The sequence below is a fragment of the Ambystoma mexicanum genome, chromosome 6q (genome assembly GCF_040938575.1).
Source record: "Ambystoma mexicanum isolate Mex_15411 chromosome 6q, UKY_AmexF1_1, whole genome shotgun sequence".
Taxonomy (NCBI): Eukaryota; Metazoa; Chordata; class Amphibia; order Caudata; family Ambystomatidae; genus Ambystoma; species Ambystoma mexicanum.
The window spans coordinates 1074728121-1074752767 of NC_090937.1; the positions used below are offsets into that span (position 1 = coordinate 1074728121).

At 50.8% G+C, this 24647-nt stretch overlaps 1 protein-coding gene across 3 annotated transcripts in view; it reads left to right on the forward strand.

Moving 5' to 3' along the window:
* The window catches only part of AASDH (aminoadipate-semialdehyde dehydrogenase), an 853386-nt gene that overhangs the window by 233596 nt on the left and 595143 nt on the right, over positions 1-24647 (forward strand). For all 3 annotated transcript variants that reach the window (XM_069631618.1, XM_069631617.1, XM_069631619.1), the window contains exon 6: positions 11828-12060. In XM_069631618.1, coding sequence (XP_069487719.1) covers positions 11828-12060 — 233 coding nt within the window. The remainder of the gene's footprint in view (positions 1-11827; positions 12061-24647) is intronic.

Here is a 24647-nt window from a genome sequence, read left to right on the forward strand (position 1 = left end):
GTCAAAAGTAATACATGAGTTATTTGCAAACTGCTCCGAATCTGAGCAGTGTCCACCGAGTTGAAAGTCTGATGTACTGGTGCCCATTTATAAGAATGGCGATCGGACGATACCAGGCAGCTATCTTCCCATCGCCCTTCTAGATGCAGATAGCAACATTTTCGCCGGTGTGGTTTTGAGGGAATTGGTGAAGTGGGCAGATACAAATAACATACTTGACAAAGCCCAGATTGGTTTCAGGAAGGGGCTATCTACCACTCTAAATGGTTTTATAGTGATCTCTGTGAGAAGCGTGGTACATGGGATCTGCCGCCCTATACCTGGCGCTGATAGACTTCTCCAAAGCCTTCGACAGATTTAATAGAGGCTTGCTATAGGGAAAATTAAACAAGTGGGGTATTCCTCTGGGTTTATTAGCAACTTTGGTCTACCTCCATGAAGTTACTAATATAGTGGTGAGAATGGATGGGGCGGTAATCTGTCAAAGAAAAATATCTACTAGTCGAGGAGTGAGGCTAGGATGTATCTTTGCGCCATTTTTATTCAATCTGTGTTTGGCATATATTAAGAACCATTTGAACAATGCTGATTTTGCAAGTCCAAGAATTGTACCGCAGAAGCTGTGTTGGTTGTCTTATGCTGACAACATCCTTCTTATGGATCTCACCCCAAAGTCCAAATAATGCAAGTTCTCTTCGAAACCCCTACTTAAATTTTACAAGTGTAAAATCATCCCCACTATTATGCCTGTACTCGATATTGAATACCAGGTTTGGGATTTAGATTGGGATTACTGGGAAGGACATGTGTGGAAAAGAGCTTCGAGACTTCCGATGACGCTACCAATTGTAGCACTGCGGTATGAACTTGGATAACTCTCTACATGGATCTGGCACAAGAAGACAGGCATGGATCCTGTATATTCCTACAAAAATTGAAGGTAAAGGCTGAATCAATCCTGTCACGTATACAAAAAAACACTATTGACTTTAACCTTAACCAAACAGGTTGCAAACAAGACCCCACAGTTATGGATTTGATTACTACTATAGACTCAATGCTGTCATTAAAACTACATAGCAACCCATTGATTTTGGACAAAAGTCTTGGCACATTACCCCGTTACTTGGTGCAGTTTCCTGATAGCAAAGGACGTGAAGCCATACTGAGATTCCGCCTACATTTATTGCCATCAGGTGAAATACTAGCTAGTAGGCATACCCTAAGAGTAATTGATAATTACTGTCCACTGTGCAGTGTAACTGTAGGCCGATCCCTACACCACTTGTTGATAGAATGCACAGGTACTAGATCTTGCAGGATTACATGCTTCTCCAGATTTGTGGATAGGTAGGCTGGTTAGATGCGAAAGACTGCTGGCATTGCCTGTCCTCTGGGCACGAAACATTCTTAACTATGGAACTGTATACATTCCTGAACATTTTTAAACTTCTTGATGATTCACCCTGGGGATTGGTAGGCTGAATGTTTAATTTGAATGAAATTTGATGTAATTGTATATTTTCTTTTGTCTTATTATGAATTAACTATTCTATTGTATATTTTGTTTCCTTTATTGTGAATGAACTACTCTTTTGTATTATATTTTGAATTTTGTGAAAAGTCACATTTTTGACTGTACCACAATATTAATAAGAGTTGTGAGCCATACCACTGAAAAGTGAGGAGGCTACAGAAGACTTGGTAGACTTGAGGAGACAGTGTTGACCAGGGACTATTGCACTGTAGCAGGATATCCACTATAAGGGACTCGGAGCAAGCACATTCAATCATGAGAGGACTGAACATGCCCATGGAGAGTGCTTTAGGAGAGTGAAGCAGTATATATATAAAGACATACTCGGCACTGGCTTTCAGAACCAGCAGCTCTCAATATTTAAAATGTAATTCTCAGTCCATCATTACAATGGTACAAAAATGAAAAGAAGGCACAATTACAATAAATAAAACAATGACATAATGCAGTATAAGGGCGTTGATGGCCATTACAACAGATGGCAGATAAAGAGCAGAATGACATATATACATTCCCAATTCATATAAATAATGAAAATAACACTCCACTCATTTTTCAAGGTATAAGCTAATTTTTGTCAGGGGGCTAGTTTCCTCTAATCGGCTTCTACCCTGGTCAGGCAGACCACAGATAGCGGGAAACTATATTTACATCCTCCCTGTGTGATGAAGCACAACATATATTTATTGCATCTCTGCAAGTGTTTGTATTTCAGTTTATATTGCGCAAACCTCGCAAATAGGACACTGTACAAGTAATTTGGGTTTAACAGATTTTGGTGGATGTATTGGTTACATGTTATAGTAGCTTGGATACCCCATACTAAATGGTTGGCATATACCTAGGAGTAGCAGGCCTTAGGTCACGCCTAGAAATTATGTGAAAAGTAGGGCCTTGAGTTGCTTACTACACTGCAGGAGCGTTGAGCAGTGCTGTTTGCGACCAAAAAGGTGTTCTAATTGAATGAGGCATAGAACGGGAAGGCCTGTTACCTGTTTTACTCTTTGCATGCTAGTTTAGTCTCGAGCCTCACCATGGTCTGGCACGTTCCAACTAATCCAGTGAGATTTGTGGTAAGATATGCTGGGGCTCAGGAAGTAGTTGTTTTATATTTGATGCAGGCCTTTTTGACGAGTATCCTGGCTGCGAAGGGTGGCCAGTGTAATTCTCTTAGGACGGGGGAGAGGTGGGCTAATGTCGCAGTTCTCGTTATGAAGTGTGCTGCAGTGTGTTTAAGAACCCTAAGGGTGGGGCCATCTGTGAGGCTGCAAATCTGATCAGGGCGTTCCCATCATCGAGGTGTGTGATTACCAGGGCCTGGACTGTGATTCTGCAATAGTGTGGTGGGAAGAAGGGTCTATTTTACGGAGCATGCTAGTTTATATCCAGCAGTTTAGGCTTTTTTGTTTCCATAAGAAAGATTGTTGTCAATAATTAACCCAAGTGATCGGGCACACTGGGCCAAATGAGGTGTGAATCCATCAAGGTTCAAGTCAGTCAGCCACCTTCTATTGGCTCTTGTTTAGATGGATGGCCTAGTACAACATATTCTGTCTTGGTGGGATTATGTTTCAGGTAGGCGCACATTATCCAGGCTTGGATGTAGGTGAGGTATTTCATGGGGAGTGAATTGCCTTGAGCTACATTCACTTTGAAGCATAATTGAGTCTTGTTGGCAGATTTGCAAATTTATATATTACGACCACTGAGAAAGGACCCCAGTGGACCATATAGAGCTTGAAGCTCACTGTGGCGAGTAGTGATCCCTATAGGACTATGTACGTGACTGGGGGCAGTCGATCGTGAAGTTACCAATTTGGATTGCTTGGTCTCTGTCAAAGAAATAAGAGGTGAATCAGTTCATGACGTTGCCTGTAAACCTCATTCTGTTTGAGGGTCGTCTTGTATAGGGGAAGTGGTCGGTGATGTCAAATGCGGCATCGACGGCAACAAGGACCAAGAGGCAAGAACCGCATTTATCCATGATTTGGAGAGCAACATATATGATGTGGATGGTGACAGTTTCTGTGCTGCATCCAAGTCTAAATCCATATTGGTACTCGTAGAGCTTGCCATGCTGGATAACCCGATCTTTGTTATGCCTTTTCAATGATTTTATCAATGACTGGGAGACTAGTGCTCAGCATGTAGTTAACCAGGTCGTTTGGGTCTAGAGTGGGATTTGTGAGGAGTGGGCAGGTTAATCTTTTTTTAAAAATTATAATCTGCTTGAAAGTTTCTAGTAAATCCCCATGCTAGATGAAGATGCTTTTGTTGTCTGCAAGCAGCATTAGATGTTTTATATCTGTCGAAAGCAACCCACCATTTTGTCTCCGAGTACATTCTGAACAGCTTCCTAAAATAAAACTGATGAAGTAGCTAATGTGGATATAGCGAGCTTCCAATGAAGTGAATGGACCTATAACAACAGGGATAGACAAGTGTATTTTAGACTGATCTGAGCTGTCTGCCTTTTTTTTTTTTTCAACTCTTTTTTATTGACTTGACAGCACAACAAAGGACCAGAGGAAAACCACAAGGCACCAGCGCAATTTACAAACAGTATGAGGAAGAAACATATACAATTGCATGAATGTAGCATATCAATAACCGGCAATATACAGAGAGTTAATACATGCCCCGGGATAGTATGCTATTTAGGGGGAAGCATCTGGGGAAGTGAAGAAGAGGTGGAGGGCGAAGTCATGGCAGAGATATAGTCACGGAATCTCGGCCAGATGTCCCTTGGTCTGGAGTGGGGATGTTGCATAGCACTCCAGGACTGCTCAGTATCATGAGCCCATGTGACCGATCTGAGCCACTGGGCGTCGGTAGGCGCTCTAGGGCGAAGCCAACAGAGTAATATACAGCGAACTGCCAGTAGCATGCAGAGGCCTGCCAATTTCTTAGCATCGCGGGGGAGCTGTGGGAGATCGTGGAATAAGCAATGCAGAGGGGTGGGGGTGATTGGGTGATCTAGAATGTCTGATAATGTAGAGCAAATGTCTAGCCAGAATTGGGTCAAATGGGGGCATAGCCACAGCATGTGTATATAGGAGGCCTGATCTGCGCCGCACCTAGGACAAGTAGGGGGGTTGGCATGAAACATGCGGTGGAGTCTCATGGGTGTATGATGGTACCTGTGTAAGACTTTAAACTGAATGAGTTTAAATTTAGTATTGTAGGAGACCTCGTGGGTCCGGGCGCACATCCGAGCCCACCTCTCATTAGTGATCTCGGCATCAAGGTCCTCCCCCCATCTGCGTCTCAGCTCGGTAACGTGGGGGGCCGCTCTGGTCAGCAGTAAGGAGTAGAGCCTCGATACTTTACCCCTGAAGGAGAGATAGGAGCAGAGCTCCTCCACTATAGGTTCATCAGTGGGCAAGGCGGGGAAGTCTGGATAAGTGGACTTGAGATGTGCTTGAAGTGAAGAGTACTGTAGCCACACCGAAGGTCGGCTCCTGAGTAGGGGGGGGGGGTCAGACCATTCTATGAAGTTCCCCTGTTCAAAGGCATCGCGTAAAGTCAGGAAGCCAGCAGTGGCCCAGCGGGTGACCACCGAGAGTGGGATGTGTGGAACATCAGGAAGGAAGTTCCACAGAGGCAGGTCCCCGTGAAACGGACGGGGTGAGCCGACCATGGACCAGAGTTTAGTCCACGCCAGAGACGTACAAGCCACCGGATTCGCAGAGTTTAAGGAGGGGGAGATTGGCCAGAGGACCAGGGACCCGATCACTCGGTCACAGACAGCCAGCTTCTCAAGGCAAACATGAGGGGGGGGTGGATCAGTAGTGTTGAACCAGAATGCAGCAAACTGTGATTGGGCCACCACCCAGTATCTGATGAAGTCGGGTGCGCTAAAGCCGCCCAACGCCTTAGGGGCAGTTAGTGTAGTCAATTTGAGCCGGACGGCCCCAGAGTACCAAAGGAAGGTGTTGCATATGGTGCGTAGTGTTTGAAAAAAGGTATCCCCAGGCCACAGAGGGAGATTTGTAAAACGATACAGTAATTGAGGTAATACGATCATTTTGAGTATACCTATTCTGCCTGCTAGCGAAAGGGGGAGCTTAGTCCAGCTTGAGGTTTTAGTCTCAAGCTTGGTTAAATAAGTGTGATAATTGCCGTCTCGTAGCTGTGACGTGTGCCTGGAGACCACCACTCCCAGGTAGGTAAAGCTAGATGAAGCCCAGGTGAACCCATGTAGATCCTGAGGGGGTTGTGTCGAGTCCGTGAGCGGGAATAATGTAGACTTGGTGCAATTGACCGTCAAACCTGATATGTCCCCAAATCGAGCCACATCTATCAGTATTGGTAAAAGATTAATTTCAGGGGATTGAACAAACAACAGGGTATTGTCAGCATAAAGGGAGACTATGTCGGTCTGGCCAGACATGCGCAGCCCTCTGTGCGAGTGTGACTGCCGGATCATGTCAGCGAAGGGTTCCATAGCAATTGCAAAAATAAGTGGAGAGAAGGGGCATCCCTGACGTGTTCCTCTAAATATCTGAAAAGGGGAAGAGCATCTGTCTTCCGTACGGATTTTGACTGACGGGGCAGTGTAAAGGAGCTTTATCCAGGCGCGAAAGTTGGGGCCGAATTTACATTTCTCAAGGACGCACCACAAGTATTTCCAAGAAACTGAATCAAATGCCTTTTGCATGTCTAATGTGGCCGCCACTTCATGTGTGGCCGGGTCGATTCTGTTAAGGATATTAAAGAGTCTCCTTAAATTTAGGGAGGTGGACCTGCCAGGGACAAAGCCCGCTTGGTCCGGATGAACAATGTGGGACATATACTGTCCCAAGCGGTTGGCAAGTAGTTTGGCAAATATTTTAATATCGCTATTAATCAGGGAGAGGGGTCTGTAGGAGCTACACTGCGTGGGGGCTTTACCAGGCTTGAGGAGCACCGTGATCAGTGCCTCACGGAGAGATGGTGGAAGTATGCCCATTTCGCACGATTCCTCCCACAGGGCCAGCAGATGCGGCGCTAGTTGGGCTTTGTATAATTTGTAGAAATCCATCGGGAGCCCGTCGGGGCCGGGGGCCTTCCCCGCTGCCAGTGACTCGATGGCCTCCACGATTTCCTCTAGAGTAAAGGGCCGCTAAAGGGAGGCACTAGTTTCGGCTGATAGGACTGATAACGGGAGGTTCTCTAAGTAGGAGTTGATTTCGGATATCCGGGAGGTGTCGACCTCCGAGTACAGGGAGGTATAAAACATGAGAAACTCGGAGTTGATGTCTTGAGGGGAGGTGGCGAGTGTGCCATCTGGTCTAGCAATGGCCGATATGCTGGGGGCACCAAGTTCGCGGCGTAGCAGTCTAAGAGCAGTGGTATCTGCAGTGGTTCACCCTCGCCGTATTTCCTCGCCAAACGAGGGAACTTAACCTCGCGTTCAGCAAGGCCACGGAACCTGTCCAGCTCAGTGCCCAGATTCGCCAAGGTAGCCGGGGAGTGATCTACAGCGTACTGTGATTCATAAGCAGATGGGGCCGATTCGCTGGTGGCGATGTCGGCGCGGATGGTTTTAAGGATACCACTGCTCTTAGAGATGGCGACTCCTCTCCTGTGTGCCTTGAAGGCTTCCCATAGCACAGCATGTGTAGAGACAGAATTTAAGTTAATCTCGAAATACTCCTCAATTGTGGATTCAAGCTCGGAGGCGAAAACCTGGTCGAGGAGCGCGTGAGGACTCAACCTCCACAGTCTTGGTTTGTTGGCGTCAGGTCCCCAGTTTAAGGAAACTAGTACTGGTGAGTGGTCCGATAGTGTCCTGGGGAGAATGGCTAAGCTAGTTACGCATCTAATCAGTAAGTCTGCGACCAGCCATCTATCTATTCTAGAGTGGGAATCGTGTACTGAGGAGTAAAAGGAGTAAGTACGGTCATCAGGATGCATTAGGCGCCAAGCGTCCACCAGTGCCAAGCGGGGGAGCGAGGTCAAGATCGAGTAGGCCGCTCTAGACAGTTGACGAGGGCGAGAACCGGACCTATCCAAGGTGACATCTAATATCGTATTGAAATCCCCGCCCCATAAAATGGGGATCAGGGGGTGCTCTCAAGTAAAGTGACAAGGTGATGGTAGAAGTCGGGGTCGTCAACGTTGGGACCGTATATGTTCAGGATGATTATCTCCTGACGTTGTAATATACCAGTGATGAGTACAAATCTTCCAAGTGGATCTATGTGGGATTGATGACAGGTGAACTTCAGACTACTATGTATTAGGATAAGGGTGCCTCGACTCTGAGTGGAATAATTAGTGTAATATCTCTGGGAGCCCCATTATCTGGCAAATCGTTCACATTGCTCTGAGCGAGCGTGGGTTTCCTGAAGGCAAAGGATCTTCGCTCCGTGGCGTTCGGCATGGAGCTTGATCTGCCGCATCTTCTTTTGATTGCCTAATCCCCTGACATTCCAGCTCATAAAAGTCAGAGCAGTATCAGCCATATTCATATGAATGGCGGTGGAATAAACAAGGGTGGATTCCAGGGTCGTGAAAATTGTGTACCTTAGGTGTATGCAGTTGGTGGACTGTACATATGGATTGCTTGGGCCTCCGGAGGCTGTCAAGACATTTTTAAACCAGAACGTTCCCTTCCAACCCCCCACCCACATCCCTCCCCCAATCAGAGGGACGAAACCCGAACAAAACCCGAACAACCGTAAACTTTTAGGCATCAGTGCCTGGGGGACTGTTAGCAGCCGGCCAATGGCCGCCGGACTGGGGAGAGCTTAAGGAGATTTATACTACGTGGTAGGTAAAGGTGGAGCACATAGAGCGGGTGCAGGTCACCACGGTAACAAAACCATAAGCTAGGGCCCGCAGAGAAACAGGATGGGGCCGTGCGATCCGATACAGCGCAAGAAAGGAACAGGCAAAATCATGGATAATGAGTGACCAGGGTGCAGGAACATGATACAGAAGTGGATGGGTTGAGAAACCAGGGTAGGTCCAGGCTGTGAGTCCAACAAGAAACCGATAATAGGGACTATGATGAGACAGCATGGTAACGAAACATCGCCTCTATGGAAAGGTGAAGGGGTAACAGAAGCAACCTGTGCAGTAGTGGGCTACGATGAATAGTCCTCCTAGTGAGGGAGGGAGCGCCGTGGCGGTCCGATCCCATGGCACAGGTATGATAATAGATGATGAAGCATGTGAGACATATTAACATTGCTTAGATCAGCCAGGTATGTGTTCGTCTATAAACTTCGAAGCCTCTTCTGGGATGGTAAAGAAATACGTTTGATTAGAGTGTTCGATCCTCAGTTTGGCAGGGAAAAGCATGGAGTACTTGACTCCCAAGTCTCGAAGTCTTTTTTTCACCGCAAGGAAGGTTTTACGCTCTTGTTGAACAGCCACCGAGTAATCCGGATACAAGTGTATTCTAGCCACACCCAGATGTAGCTCCCCTTTGGCCCTGGCCGCCCGGAGCAGGGAGTCACGATCGCGGAAGTTGAGGATTCTGGCTATGATGGGACGGGGCGGGGCACCCAGCCTGGGCTTGGCAGTTGGGGATCAGTGGGCTCTCTCCACTGCAAATTGTGCTGACAGCTTGGGGTTGTCCAGAAGCGTCAGGAGGGTGCGCTCCACGTACTCCTCCATAGGCTCTCGAATGTTGTCCTCCGGTATACCTACAATGCGGGGGTTATTCCTCCTGGAGCGGGATTCGAGGTCATCATTTTTCTTCTCGACCGCAGAGACCCGGTTGGTCAAGGTAGTTACAGCGGTACGCAAGGAAATCAGGTCATCCTCTGTGGTGCCAACCCTCGTCTCAATTTCAGCGACCCTGCTGTCCGTCCTCTACATATGGGCCTTTATAGACGAGATGGTCCCATTCATATCGTCTAACTTAGTATGGAGTGTAGTGAAGCCCTCTCGCATGTACTCTAGCATTTTCTGTGAGTCGTCAGAGGTGGAGGGTACAGTGGTGGTCGGTGATTCCTCCGGGGGATCAGAAAGTGGCTTGGAGGGGGTCTTAGCGAACATGTTTAGTGAACTTTGCTTCTTATTGGAGCCGGCTCCCTTAGTCATGGTGGAGAGCAGAGCTATAAGTTCAGGAGTGCTATTAATGGGGAGCGGTGGGAGCACAGTCGTGAGGAGCTTAGAGCAGGCGGTTCACTGCGAGGAGGAATAAGGGGAGCAAACAAAGCTCCTGTAGTACAAGTTGGATGCCACACTTCAAGGGGGGGGAAGGCGAGCAGACAATGCACCCGCGACAGGCGGGAGGGCAATCAGCAGTAGTACAGGCCAGCCGCTGGTGCAGGTACAAGTGAACCAGGAGATACACAAAGCTCACAGTATCACCGTGCTTGAGATGGTTCCCCACGCAGCCCAGGCACGTCGCCGTGTATAGGTATGGGTATATGGCAGGAGCCACACCAAGCGAGCCAGTAGGTAACAAGCTATGCTCCCCTAGGTTGCAATGGGCCGACAGAGGCAGGGCAGCACCGGGGGACAGGCCAACCTCGAGCGGGGCGCGTGAGACCCAGCAATGGCGGTATGGGACCAGGGGAGTGATCCGCCCGGAGCAGAGAGATGGTGCCCGGCAGGGTCACGCCAGTAAGCCAGTCACGTTGCCCCTGGGCTGCAAGAGCACAGGGAAGCCAAAAGTTTGTAGTGCTGGTGGACACAGGCTTGATGCAGCACGCCGGTTCAGTCAGCTTGTGATAAGTGGTAGGGAAAGGGGGGAATGGCAGCAGTGCAGTGCGGCGTGGGCCCACAGCCGCAGTATGTGTCCCAATAGTGCACGGGGGGGGGTGAGCAATTTCAGGAGAGGTGTCACCAGCGCGGGGGCTCGGTGCAGAACTGCTGCTGAGTAGAGGCGCGGCGGGCCGTGAGGCGCGCCTTTGGTGAGCGGGACAGGCAGTACGGGATCACCGGAGCTAGTGAGACAACTCCCCTCGTGTCCCCCACCTTGCTGTAGGCAGAGTTCTGTGTTCCATGGGAGGGGGGGGGCAACGGAGGGAGAGCAGGTAAGTAAGCTGGAGGAGAGAGGACCTGCGGTGGTCTCTCCGTCCCCCGCCGTGTGGGACCAGGAGGCGGGGGGACTCCGGGGCCTCCAGGCCCCCACGAAGTTAGCGGGCTGCAGTGGTCGTAATAGCCAGTGGAGTCCCCAGTAGTATGCAGGATCTCCGGTTCAGGGAGCGCCGGGCGGAACCGCCGGCCGAGGCCGTTCGAGCCGCACGAGAGGGCCCCGATGCCCCTCCCCCACAGCGGCCCGCAGTGCCGCGCTCTCCGGTGTCGGGGAGAGCCACAGATCCAGGAGCCGCGGTGCGGAATGGGCTAGCGATCCGCGGCCCCAGTCCAAACGGGGCTCACAGCAGGTAAGCAGGAAAGCAGGGTAAAGGAAGGAGAACCTGCGTCAATGTCTTCGTTGCCCGCCGTGCGAGGCCGGGAAGCGGGGACTCCGGGACCCCCAGGCCACCACGAAGTCGATTGGCAGGGGTGGTGGCGTATCAGAGTGGGGTCCTCAGTGGTGAGCAGGAGCTTGGATCTGGGAGATGCCGGGTGGATCCGCCGGCCGCGGCGGCTCGACCCGCTCGGGAGGTCTCCAATGCCCCTCCCCCACAGCGGCCTGCAGCGCCGCGCTCTCTGGTGTCAGAGAGAGCTGCAGTTCCTGGAGCCGCGGCGCGGCTCGGAGATGACTCCACAGCCCCAATCAGAGCAGGGCTCAAAGCTCAGCCCCGGGGGAAGCCCAGGTCCAGGAGTTGGCAGAGGGGTAGGTTGGAGGTTCACCCACAAACACCGCCAGTGAAGAGTAGAATCGTAGTATATTAGGGCACTTTTTTAGGTTTTTGCACTCTCCCACTCCGGAGCACTGCGGTTAGGCGGCCATCTTGTTTCGGCGCAACAGCGCCCCCCCCCCCCTTTTGAGAGATAATAAAGTAACTAGCCTCTGTCCATGCCCGTGATCTTTTGTTGCAGGTAAGTAGCTTTTGTTTTTTTACTGCTGCACCAATATAGCTCAAATTGTATTTTTTTGTTAAATATGTTAGGAAGAATTAGTCCACTAATCAGCTTCAATGAATATTGTCCCAATGCAGAAATAACGATCCGCTTTAATTATTGAACGTTCCTGGTTCTCATTCAGTTGCTTTGTTCAAGTAAAATTCTTTTTAGGGAAATTCAATTTCTTTAAGAAACGTAGTTCTATTATCGTGTGTAGAATTTGTAAAAATCTTCTGTTATAGAAATGCCAGTTATCAACACGAAACACATCTTTTTCTCCTCAACATATGGGAGTTATATGCAACTGATAGACTTTTTTGTTTTCTTGTTGAGTAGGCTACACCTACTCTTCTTAGAACGCTTGGTACCCAGTATATCCGCTCATCAGTGTTGTCAGCCAACTCTTCACTCCGCGTCTTAGCCCTTGGAGGGGAAGCCTTTCCTGCACTGAGTGTCTTTAAAAAATGGAGAGATGAAGGCAATCAAACACACATTTATAATCTTTATGGTGTAACGGAGGTTTCATGCTGGGCAACTTGCTACAGAGTTCCTCATGAAGTATTCAGCAGGTAAGAAATGTGATGTTGGTACTACAAGGTTGAACATTTGGGCAAGCTAGTAATTTTTTTAAATGATAAATTAATGTATCAGTATAATTATTTTTATTGTAAATAATTCTGTTTCAATTCAATATTAAAAATATGAAACGTTTCGACATAAAACCTAGCCTCTGTTTTGTATTCAGATTTATAAGTAGTGTGAGGGTGTAGGAGTAAGACTTGGACACTCGGGTGGCATGTTGATTGGCAAAGACTTTTATTAATAACAAAAACGGGGGGGAAGTTGGAGGAAAATCTAAATAACCCTACCACTAAGAGGGGTTTCCCTTCCTCAACAAAACTAGCTAATGAAAATATCTGTGTCAGAATGTCCAAAGTAAAGTTCACCGTCTTTTGCCCAAATACTAATCTATCCCTCACAAGCTAAACTCGGCATAAGATGGAAAGGGAAATTTCTCTTGGCTGTCAACCTGCAGCCCAGCTTTGTAGTTCCAAATAAAATTTCCAAAAAGTGTAGAAAAGCAAACAAATGTTCCCCAAGACTCAAGGGGTTGATTCCCTTCCCTGCAATCTTTCCAAGCTCTATCCAAATTGTCTCTGTGCCTTTAGATGTCAAGCTAGGCCCTTATCTTTACTTGGCATAACTGATTCCCAGGCCCTGCAACAAGGAAGAATACTGTGGACACCTTTTGCAAGCTGACTTGAGGGTCTCAGACCCTTTGTGAGCAGACCCGGCTGCCAGGCACTGCAACGAAGAATAGCCTGGTTCGCTCGCCCAAGCTCTGCTGAGGTTCCCGTACCCTTTTTGAGCAGACCCGGTTTCCAGGTACTGTGACGTGGAAGAATTAGCACTGATCTTCCTCTCAATTGCTACTGGTCCCAGACCCTGTTCTCAGTACCCCCCCCTTGGCCCACTCTCCTGCCAAGTAGGGTACTCATCGTTCTCATTCTCACAGTTCCCTCTCTCTTCGCTTCCACCCAAAGCCTGGGTTTACTCCCCTGCCAAGGTGTACGAGTACCACTTGAATATGCAAAGTTATTATTCCTCTTTCTCCAGCATGGGGTCTGGCATGGATTCATATGCTCATGAATATTCCCCGTCGTCAGGCTGGGAATCCTCAGTAAAGAAAAAATCGGTATCAGTTTCGTTTCTGATCTGTCTTTCGTAGTAGTAACCACTGATCTCTGCGTCATACTGACCACAGCCAATGACTGCCCTCTCCCTAAGCCCCGCCTCTGGCAGCCATCTTCAGATTTTTACCGCACGTTCAAGTTTTGGGATCCTCGTGCTATTGCTCTCGAGCGTTAGTCCTTTTTTCGCGCTTTTTCTTAAAAAATTGTTCTCTTTTCTCTTTTTCGGTCAAAAGTGCCTCAAGCTCCACCGTTTCTTTATCCGATCAACGGGGACCCGTGTCGGATTCTTCTACGCCCCTCAAGGGTGAAGATTTCATCGAGCCACGCTTTTGGAGGACTCCAGAAGTTTCTCGGGCCCTTCTCGAGCATGGCCCAGGAGAAGGGAAGCTCGACGCCCGGAAAGCTGTTCAGGGTCTGCCCTGCATGCCAGCTTCAGAATGTCTTTTAAGGAGGACGAACACTCCCTTTGCCTTTACTGCCTGCATGAAGACAAGACGCACGTGGAGAAGGACTGTGCGTTTTTCGGCAATATGTCGGAGCGGACCATGAAGGACCGCCATCAGCGTCTCGCCAACTGGCTGGAAGGATAGAGCCCGTCAGGCGAGAAGAAGAAGAAGTCCGAGCGGTCTTCTAAGACCTTTGAGGGCGCCCCGGCGACGGGGGTCCAACAGAAGGCCAAGCACCGCGAGTCCGCTGGCACCGGGAGCGCCGAACGGTCGGGCTCTGCGGGCGCCAGGCAGGGCGCATCCTCCTCGGCGCCATCAACCACGAGCCAACGCTCTGGCTCGGGTAAGAGGAAGGCCGAGCACCCGGCGAAGCTCCTGGAGAGACCCCGGTCGTGCTCGAAGGCCCCATCGGCCCCATCGGAGGGGGAGCGAGGTGGTGACCCTCCCCCCAAGGAGAAGGCGGTGAGCGCACCTAAGGTGGTGAAAGCCTTGATCCATCCAGCCAAGGCCTCTATCGAGACAGTCGCGACGGCCCTGGCTCAGCCTGTGGAGGCTACACCAGTGGTGGCGACCTCAGGGCCCAGAATCTCCCTGCCACTGCGGAGGGAGTCCTCTTTCATGCCCATCGACAGGACCCCCGTGAAACCTCCGACGGAGAAGAAAAAGGGGGGGCAGGAGGTCGTTGTGGATTCGGCCTCGACCTCTGAGGAGGAGCTGATCGAAGTCTTAGGCCACGGCACTGGCGTGGAAGAAGACCATCCTGTCGGGAGGGACCCCGACGTGGGAGACGACGAGAACGTTGAGGGTGCCGACGGGGCTCCTGATCGCCCGTCGGAACCCCCTCAACCAGTGCCGCAAGACAACTCGGTGGCCATTTTGTTGGCTATACAGTCCTTATGCTCGGAGATAAGGACGAGACTGCCGTTACCACCAACGGAGGAACCTCTCCCGACGGGGGACCCGGAGCCAGGCCCTTCTGGGAGCCCTCCTCTTAAGAGAAGAAGGATTCATCCTCCACCTCCGTTTCAACCTTCGCGCCCTGCTCAGCCCTCCTCCCCGTCCACGACACGTGGGGATGATACAGGGACTGACACGGCAGCGACGGGTACTGACGACGAGGTTTACGACGAGGATCTCCCGTCGTCACCTCCCACCCGGGCTTCCCCGCCCGACGAGATTGGATCGTTTCACGCCAGGATCGCCAGGGCATCCGAGCTTTTCCAGCTCTGCCCGGAAGAGAAGAAGAAGGAAGGTTTCCTTTATCAACGGCGCGAGACCAAGAGGAAGACGGTCCTCGCTGTACCTCTACTGGACGATATCTGGGATGAGGGCCTTTCCCTCATCAAGAACCCATCCACATCGCTGGCTAGAAGGGATCGGTACAAGAAGAAGTACCGGGTCCCGGACACGGCCCCCTTGTGCCTTCGGGCACAGCTGATCCCGGACTTGGTCGTCTCTGCGGCGGCCAGGAAGAAAGCGGGGGGGGGGGCGCAGCCTCTACATCAACCTCCCCGCTGGACGGCGAGGGAAAGAAATTGGACACGATGGGACGCAGAGTCATCTCATCGGCAGCAACGACGATTAAGGCTGCCAACGCCTTGGCTATCATAGCCCGCTACGACAGGGAGTTGTGGTACAAACTCGCCCCCCTGCTGGACTTCCTACCAGACGACAAGAGGGCGGAGGCCCTAGAGATCTTACAGGAAGGAGAAGTGGCGTCGGACCACGCCATTACGATAGCGACGGACATCGCGGACACTGGATTTCGCCAGTTGGGCAACGCCGTGTGCCTTAGGCGGCGTGGATGGCTCAAGGCTACTGACTTCCGTCAGGACGTGCAGACCAGAGTCTTGGACATGCCGTTCGACGGGAGCAACCTGTTTGGGAAAACAGTGGACGATTCCCTACAAGCCATCAAGGCGGGCACGGAGACGGCCCGGGCTCTTGGTGTTCTCCAGCAACGACGGCCGCCCTTTCGGAACGGCGGAGGCAAACAGGGTGCCTCCAAAGGTTCCAGCGGCGGATTTTCCGCCTATCGTCAAGCGGCCCGTTCGTCGTCACAGGAAGCCTACAGGGGACGAGGCAAGTCGGGCGGACCCCGCCGTCGTCGCCAAGGAGGACAAGGCGGCAAAGCCTCGTCGAAGCAGGACTGAAACGGCCGTGGGGTCGGGCCCCCACCGAAGCACCCTGGTGGGAGGCCGGCTGGCGAGCTTCGTCAGCGTGTGGGAGTCCATCTCCACTGACCGTTGGGTGCTGGACGCCCTGGCTCAGGGTCACGCGCTCGAGTTTCTAAAGAGGTGCCCGCGCGTCCCCCCTGTGGCCAGGAAGGAACATCACGTCCCTCAACTTCTCTTGGAGGTAAGGGTGATGCTCAGGAAGGGCGCCATCGAGCTTGTCCCAAAGAGGCTCCGGGGCTCCGGAGTTTACTCAAGATACTTCCTCGTGAAGAAGAAGACGGGAGGATGGCGTCCCATCCTGGACCTACGACGACTGAACAAATTCATCAAGGCACAGAAGTTCAGGATGGTTACCCTCCAACACGTCCTGGGTCAACTGGAGGAGGGCGATTTCCTGTCGTTGTTGGATTTGGAGGATGCCTACTTCCATATCCCCATCCTAAAGGGACACCGAAAGTTTCTCAGATTCGTGGTCTAAGGGCGTCACTACCAGTTCAGAGCCCTTCCCTTCGGATTGAGGTCAGCACCCAGGGTATTCACCAAGTGCCTTGCACCGGTGGCGGCGCGGCTGCGCCTAGAGGGGATCCACGTCTACCCCTACCTGGACGACCGGCTCATCCGAGCGAAGATGGAGGAGCTCGCCGTGGAGCACACGGCAATGACCGTCTAACTACTCACGGACCTGGGATTCTCCATAAACTACGCCAAGTCCCACCTGGTGCCCGCGCAAGACGCACTGTTTCTGGGAGCGAAGCTCGACACACTGTCGCTTCTGGCCTCTCCGTCGGAGGAAAGGACGAGGGCCATCTTCGGCAAGGTGCAGCGGATGCTGGTTGCGGATGCGGCCAGGGTGAGGTCCATCAAGTCCCTCCTCGGAATGATGTCTTCTTGCATTTATCTCATCCGCCTGTGCAGGCTCCGGATGCGCCCGTTGCAGGAGTTCCTGGACGCGCACTGGATCCAGACGACGGGCAGCTTCGAGGAGAGGATCACACTCGACGAGAGTTTCCGACGAGCGATCTGGTGGTGGGGCACCCGCGCGCATCTGACGGCGGGCATGGACTTCCAGACCCCCGGCCACCAGAAGACAGTGACCACGGATGCCTCCCTGGAAGGGTGGGGAGCGCACACCGAAAATCTGCACACGAGAGGCCTTTGGCTTCCGACGGAGAAGTCCCTCCATATCAACGTCCTGGCGCTCCGTGCAGTGTTTTGGGCCCTCAGGTCCTTTCATCCGTCCCTCAAGGGCAAGGTGGTGAGGATCTTCACCGACAACACCACCACCATGTTCTACATCAGGAAGCAGGGCGGTACCAGATCCCCAGCCCTGTCCAAGGAGGCTCAGGATCTGTGGCATTGGGCCGTCGCCCAAGGGATGTTTCTGGTGCCGTTTCATCTGGCAGGAATAAAAAAACACCATCGCCGACTCGCTCAGCAGAGAGCTGCGCTCGTGCCACGAGTGGGAACTACGACAGGATCTAGTGGACCGCCTCTTCCGACGGTGGGGCACACCCCAGATCGATCTGTTCGCGACGGCGACAAACTCCAAGTGCCGGAGGTTCGCCAGCAGGTTTCCCCAGCCGAGGAGCATGTGCGATGCTTTCTCGTTCCACTGGGAGGGCCTGTTTCTATACACGTTCCCTCCATTGCCGTTGCTGATCCGGCTCATCAACCAGCTCAAGAGGTCACGGTGCAGGATGATCCTCGTCGCACCTGCGTGGCCGAGGCAGATATGGTTCCCGGACCTTCTGGACTTGTCAGCGTCCCCGTCAATCAAGCTGCCAGTGGACGCGGATCTTCTCTCCAGGGAAGGAGGCGCCATCCTCCATCACGACCCAAAGTCGCTGAACTTGCAGGCCTGGCTCCTGCAGCATTAGAGTTTGGAGGCTACGACATACCGGCCGACTGCAGAGAGGTTCTTGCAAAGGCCAGGGCGTCCTCAACTCTTAAATGCTATGGACACAAATGGAAGAGGTTCTCTGTCTGGTGCCACGCACAGAAGATTAACCCTCTACGGATTACGGCTCCCCAAGTACTGCCGTACCTACTGACGCTGGCCAAGGCTGGACCGGCGCACGCGTCCATCAAGATTCATCTTGCTGCGATCTCCCGATACACCAGAACCACGGGACGGACGTCTTTGTGGTCTCATCTTCTGGTGAAAGAATTCATGAAGGGACTGTTCAGATAGTTCCCGCCGGCGTGGGAGCTCAACGTGGTGCTGACCAAGCTCATGGGACCTCCGTTCCAGCCTCTGCACTCAGCTCCGTTGAAGTTCTTGTCGTGGAAAACAGCGTTTCTTGTGGCCATCACCTCCGCACGACGGGTGGGAGAGATCCAGGCCCTTTCCTGCAAGACCCCGTACTGGACTTTTCACGACACGAGGGTAGTGCTCAGGACGCACCCCTCCTTCATGCCCAAGATGCCGTCGGACTTCCACCTCAACAAACCCTTGGTGTTGCCTGTTTTCTTCCCGTCGCCTTCGTCGCCGGCTGAAAGGACTTTGCACTCGCTGGATGTGGCTAGAGCGCTGAAGTTCTACGTGGACCGCACGAAGTGTTTTCAGAAGACGTCACAACTTTTTGTGAACTTTGGACCTGTCAATCAGGGGAAGGCTCTCTCGAAGGCTTCCATTTCCAGATGGCTCTCCGGCTGTATCATGTACTGTCATCGGTTGGCAAACCGACCGCTGCCTGGCTGTCCGAGAGCCCATTTCACCAGAGTGATCGCAGCTACCACAGCGTTCCTATCTGGTGTGCCCGTGCTGGACATCTGCAGGGCTGCTACGTGGAGGTCGACGCACACCTTCACGAAATTCTACTGCATCGATCGGGATTCCAGGGAGGAGTCCAGGGTCGGCCAAGCAGTGCTGCGCAACCTGTTTGCCTAAGGTGAGCCTGGTGAGGAGGTAAGAATTGCTTAATGTTGAGTTTTGGATATAATGCTTAATGTTGAGCCTTTGCCACCTCCCGTGGTTGTGCATGTGTGTACTGCTATGTATTCTTTTATTCATGAGCATGTGAATCCATGCCAGACCCCATGCTAGAGAAGGAACAAGTTACTTACCTGTAACTGTTGTTCTTCAGCATGGGTCTGGCATGGATTCACATGCGAACCCTCCCGCCTACCCCTCTGCGGCTCTTCATTTGGTCATACTGCCACTTCACGTGCTACCAAATCTGAAGATGGCTGCCAGCGGCGGGGCTTAGGGAGAGGGCAGTCATTGGTGATCAGTGACTGCCCCCTCCCTAAGCCGAGATCAGTGATTGGTTACTACTACGAAAGACAGATCAGAAACAAAACTGATACTGATTTTTTCTTTACCGAGGATTCCCAGCCTGACAACGGGGAATATTCATGAGCATGTGAATCCATGCCAGACCCATGCTGGAGAACAACAGTTACAGGTAAGTAACTTGTTCCTTATTACTCTTCGTGGTGTTTCTTCCCAGTATGGGTTCCAGACCCCCTTCACTTGATTACTCTCACAGTTCTCTTTGTCTAACTTCTCTTCAACCCACAGCCTCGGTTTACTTCCCTGCCGAGGTTTGTGAGTACCAATGGCATATACAAAGTTTGTATTCCTCTTTATTACTGTTCGGGATATGCTTTTCCAATAATGGGTCCCAGACCCCCTTCACTTGGTTACTTTGTCCCGATGAAGATTCTGTCTGTGCTTTGCTTCAGACCTCATGCACCCTCTGCGTCTAGCCACCCCAGTACCTGCCGGGTCTTGGCTGTCATCCTCAGGTTGTTCGCAAGTCTTCCAGGATCTTCTGCGGCTTCTCTAGCTCAAAGGGACCTTCTCCGTGCGTCTCCTCTGCAATCTGTAGTGGATTCTCTGCACTCCAGCACCCTCGGTCACCGACGGGTATCTTTCCTCTTCTCCGGTATGCCTTCTGCTTCGCGGACCTCCCATGATTGCGCCTCTCTCCTGGGTACCGTCTGCTTCTCTGCTCTGCTGGTCTGCACGTAGCTTGCCAAGCTTTCAGTCCATGCCGAGCTGAAAACGAAGATGCAATGGTTCTCTTCCCTCTCTGCTTTTGAATGACAGCTGACCAATATGATTGTTCAAAAGACTGGAGCGGGTGCATTTGTTCTTGTTGGTGATCTTCATTACTCCTGACCTGTTCCTCGTCAGAGTTGTTTTTACTTGGGGATATACTGCAAAAATACACAGGGGCATTAGGTAGTGTTGAATTGGAGGGTTTTTGAGGGAAGGTGGGATGTCAAAGGGCTGCCACATTCTTCCCTGATGGTAGCCCCTAATCCCACAGCGGGGCTTCCCACCAATGTGATCCTCCTGCTGAGTACCACCCCCAGGTGGACTATTGGGTAGCGACTACACCTCCCTGGCCACATGGGAAAAGGCTCCCTCTAGGGAATGAGAGACGGTATCCAAAGATTCATCACAGTAGACAAGCATATAATAAATTTTACACCACAATGGACAGATTTCATCATCTTTCGAATGCCCTGATGCAGCCCTGACAAGTTGGTGGACTGACAAAGCCCCAACCAGCCCTCCATGACGTATAGCTACTCTATATTCCAGTAACTGCCGAAGTCAAGCATATGTCTGTGCTTCAGTTTCCTTTCATTTGCATTTAAATTTAGATATTAAAAATGAGCCATACCATGGAGCCTCTATACATGGCAAACTCGCAAGACGCCTGCATTGATCCCGTGTTGGGTGCGTAGATTGTGTCTACCGTGTAACCCTCCCCTTTAAATTCAGGGATATATATCTCCCCTGGGCGTCCCTCTCAATGTCCATAACTGAGGTCTAAATTGTTCCTGGGGGCAACCAAGACTTCCCCTTTCTTGCTCTCATCAGTGGATTGATCCATTTGGCGATAACCTTGTATTCTTTGTTTGTTTTTTTTTTGTTGTTGTTGATAACCTTGTATTCTAAGTCTATCTCTGTCTGCACATGGGTCTCTTGTAATTCCATTATATCGGGATCCTCCCTCCGGATCTTTTCATTGGGGAATTTATCCTGTTTATGTTCAAGGAGATTGCTGTGAGTTTATTATGCTTATACGTTGCCAACAGGGTAACAACATCTATCATGCCACCTTCCCCCGGTCCCCCTACCTGGGAGAGCTCAACCAGCCTCTGTTTCTGCCCCATTGTACGTTATTTGATTCGGCTTCCTTGAGGTTTGCAAAATCTTTTCCTTTAATTTTCAGTCCTGCAATGCTGCCAGGCCGTCCCTTGGCCTTGTCCCGGTTCTGTTCTTTGGGGCCCTACTCTATGGATTCTGTCAAACTTCGCTTATGGATGTTCTTCTAGTTCCAATAAGTCAACAAAAATGACTCTGAACACAGTTTCAAGGTCCTTGTCGGAGACTTCCTCTGGCAAGTTTTTAATTAGAATATTTGCTCTCCTTGACCTATTTTCTAGGTCTTAAGCCTGAAGTCCAAGATTGTGGGCTGCAATTGGCAGTTGTTCCACCAACATTTCAGTCTTCCATGTGTCCTCCGTCAGTTCTTGGATGGCTTTCTCATTGATGTCAACCCTTTCTTCCATTTTATTCACGTCCCGTTTTATGTCCTGGAAACCTGCCGCCAAATCTTGTCTCATTACGTACATTTGCTTTTGGACTATGTCCGCAATTCTGTCCCTAAAATCAGTAAAGTATTGCTTAAGTAGCGACTGCGTCACTGATCGATCTTGACCTTCTGTTTGTGTCCCCCTTGTTCTGTTTGGTACTGGCGCTGTTGCGCTCCTTTGGGTGACCTGCCTTCTTTACTCCATTTCTTTTGTAAATTGCTCTCTATGGGTTTCTTGGTCCCCTTCGAGGGTGGTAGAGCTTCCTTTTCCCTATTTTTAGAAATGTTTGAGTCTCCGCCCTTCCTCTTGCTGCAATCTTTCCTCGCTGGAGCTATGTTTTTCTCCTAGACCTCCTCTCCCCACTCTCTTCCACTACTGTAGTTGGGCAGCTTCCGAAGTAATGCTTTTTTATTGTCCTTTCACCAAGAAACTGGCGAGCCCCCTCTGTTCTTGTGTTAGGTTCTTATGGCAGCTGCTTGTTGAAAGTTGTTGTGGGCGTGTTCTCTAGAGGTCACCTTCCCAAGGAGTGTCTCTTTTCCAATTGGGAATGGGTATTCAGCCTTTTCACCCCTTGGGCAAGTGTGATCCTGAAGTCCCTCTTCCAGTGATGTGACCCGGTATGAGGGACAGGGGATCCGCTTTGGGCCAGCTAAGGTCCTGTGCACCTGACAATGGTCCCCCTTCCTCCGATATTCCTCAACCGTGGAGTTCTGTGTCCCCCCTCAGGCTCTCTCTCCCTCTCCCCTTCTTATAGCCAGTCTGTTCTGTTCGGTACAAGGGTGTCACTCTCCTCCGCTCCGGGTTCCTGGATAGGGAGGGTTCTTCCTTACCCCCTCCACTTGGTAGTCTTTTTGCTTTGCTGTTTTCACCCGCAGCGTCTCTGTCCCTATCAGCAGCTCCTTGCACGTCTTTGCTTACCGCTGGGTCTTTTCCTGGAGGGGCGGACAAAGGGAGGCAGCCCGCGAACAGTCCATCTGTTCTTCAGCCTCCTATGATGTTGCAGTTTTTCCAACTGCATCCCCTTCACCTCTTTCTTCTTCCCCTTATCGGACCTCCAGTTGTAGCTTTGCTGTGAGGTCCCTGGATCACATCACTCACCTCCGACGTGTCTTGGGCGATCTCGCCTGCAGGGAGCCATACCGGAGTGCCTCGTTTACGGGCTTTACTCCATTTCTATGGGGCAGAGGGGATGTATTGGCCCCCAACCGGCTCGTCCTTTTTCTCAGCCATGCCAAGCGCCTGGGGAGGGTGTAATTGCTCACTGGGAAAGAGTTTCAGGTTCCGAGGTTTGGGAGAGCATCAATTACGGTGCTCTCCTAATGCCGGTCATCTTGGAATTCTGAACATTATTATTATTATATTTTTATTATCTTTTTATTAATTTCAAGATATAACACACTTAAATTTCAAAATGTGCCTCACTCCTTCTCCCCCCTCCCACCCTGCCCTTTATTCCCTTGGAACTCGAAACTGCTACAACACGGCTTCAAGTCACAATTACTTAAAACAAGTCTACAATTTTAGAACATATTCAGGATACGAATGTTGTGGGGGCACCACTGGAGCATATAGTCACTCTGCAAATATTGGAGGACCGGGCCCCAGTCCAACTGAAAGTTCTCGGAGGCTCCCTGTAGTTTGCAAGTGATCCACTCCATAGTAACAAAGTGCCATACCTTTCTAAGCCACTGGAGTTGTGTTGGGGGCGTCTGTTTCCAGCATTGGGCTATCGCTAGCCATGCTGCTATCACCAGGACCATGGTCACTTTCCGCTTGCGCTTGGTATGTGTTTTTGGTTTGGGATCCTGTATGCCCGCCAGCCATATTCTGTCCCCAAGATTTTCTGACCCTTGGACCATTTTCCCGGCTTGAGCCTTGACATCATTCCAGAAGTCTGTAATGATTGGGCATGACCTCCAGATATGTTTCCAATCTCCTTTCTGATGACATCCTCGCCAACACAGTCCGCCCGTGTTGGGGTACATTACTTTTCGTCTCTTTGGCATTAGATGCCATTGCAGCAGTACTTTTTGCCACATTTCCCTCAGGTGAATGGATCATGTCAGTTTGACGTTTCGCCATACCTCCTCCCAATGAGATTGCAGTATTTCGTCCCCCAATGTCGCCTCCGACCTCTTCTCCTTGCGAATTCAGGTGTGCGTACAGATTAGATATCAATTTGCGGGTACCCGGATCTGATGACATGTAGGTCTCGAATTTCGTGAGGTCTCTTGTTCCCTCCTCTTTATTGATCGGGGTGGATAACCAATGGATCAATTGGGCGTATCGATACCTCTCTGCCTTCGCCACTCCAAGTTCCTGGACACAGTCTTCAAATGACCTAAGTGACTGGGCCTTGTACATGTCGCCAATCTTAGTGCAGCCTGCCTGTTTCCAGGACATGAAAGCCCTCGGGTCCATCCCCAGTGGGAAATCAGGGTTGTTAAATAGCGGTGTCAATGGGGATGAGTGTGTTGTCAAGTTCCCCCTCCTTACTACCGAGTCCCATGCATTGAGAGGAGCGCTCATTATCTCGCTTATTCTGGTATTCGCATGTCTGTACTTTTTGTCAGACCATAAGAGATTCGAGAGTGGGCCCCCCGCCACAGCTACGTCCTGCATTGTCCATTTGGATTGTGGGGAGTCAGCCACCCATTCCTTGATCACCCGCAGTTGCACAGCTTCATAATACCGGTTAAAATGTGGAAATGACTAGCCCCCTTCGTTCACGGACGCTGTCATCGTGGCCATTGCTACCCTCAGTTTTTTGTGTTGCCACACATATGCAGATGTCATCTTCTTTAATGAGCGAAAGAATGACTTGGGGAGCCTTATTGGGAGAGCCTGGAAATAGTGCAAAACTTTAGGGAGAATTGTCATTTTAACCGCTGAGATCCGCCCCACCACGAAGTTGATAGAGGCGTCCATCTTGTCAATAGTTTTTGCAGGTGGGTGAGTAAATTCAGAAAATTTGCTGTGTATAGTTGTGTTATCATGGAGGTGATTTTAATTCCGAGATAAGTTATACTATTCTGTGCCAGCTTCATCCCTTGTTTCTGAGCCAGATTTGCTATGGTCAAGGGGTCGGCTGTTAAATTTAGTACCTCCGACTTGCTTTTGTTTATTTTGAGGCCTGAGATGGCTCTGAATGCCTCCAATTCGTTCATGAGTGGGTAGGGATGTGGCAGGCTCCGTTAGGGCTAACAGCATGTCATCGGCGAAGGCCATGGTTTTGTGTGCCAGCCCCCCATCTGCATCCCCTTTATTTGGTGCAGTTGTCGTA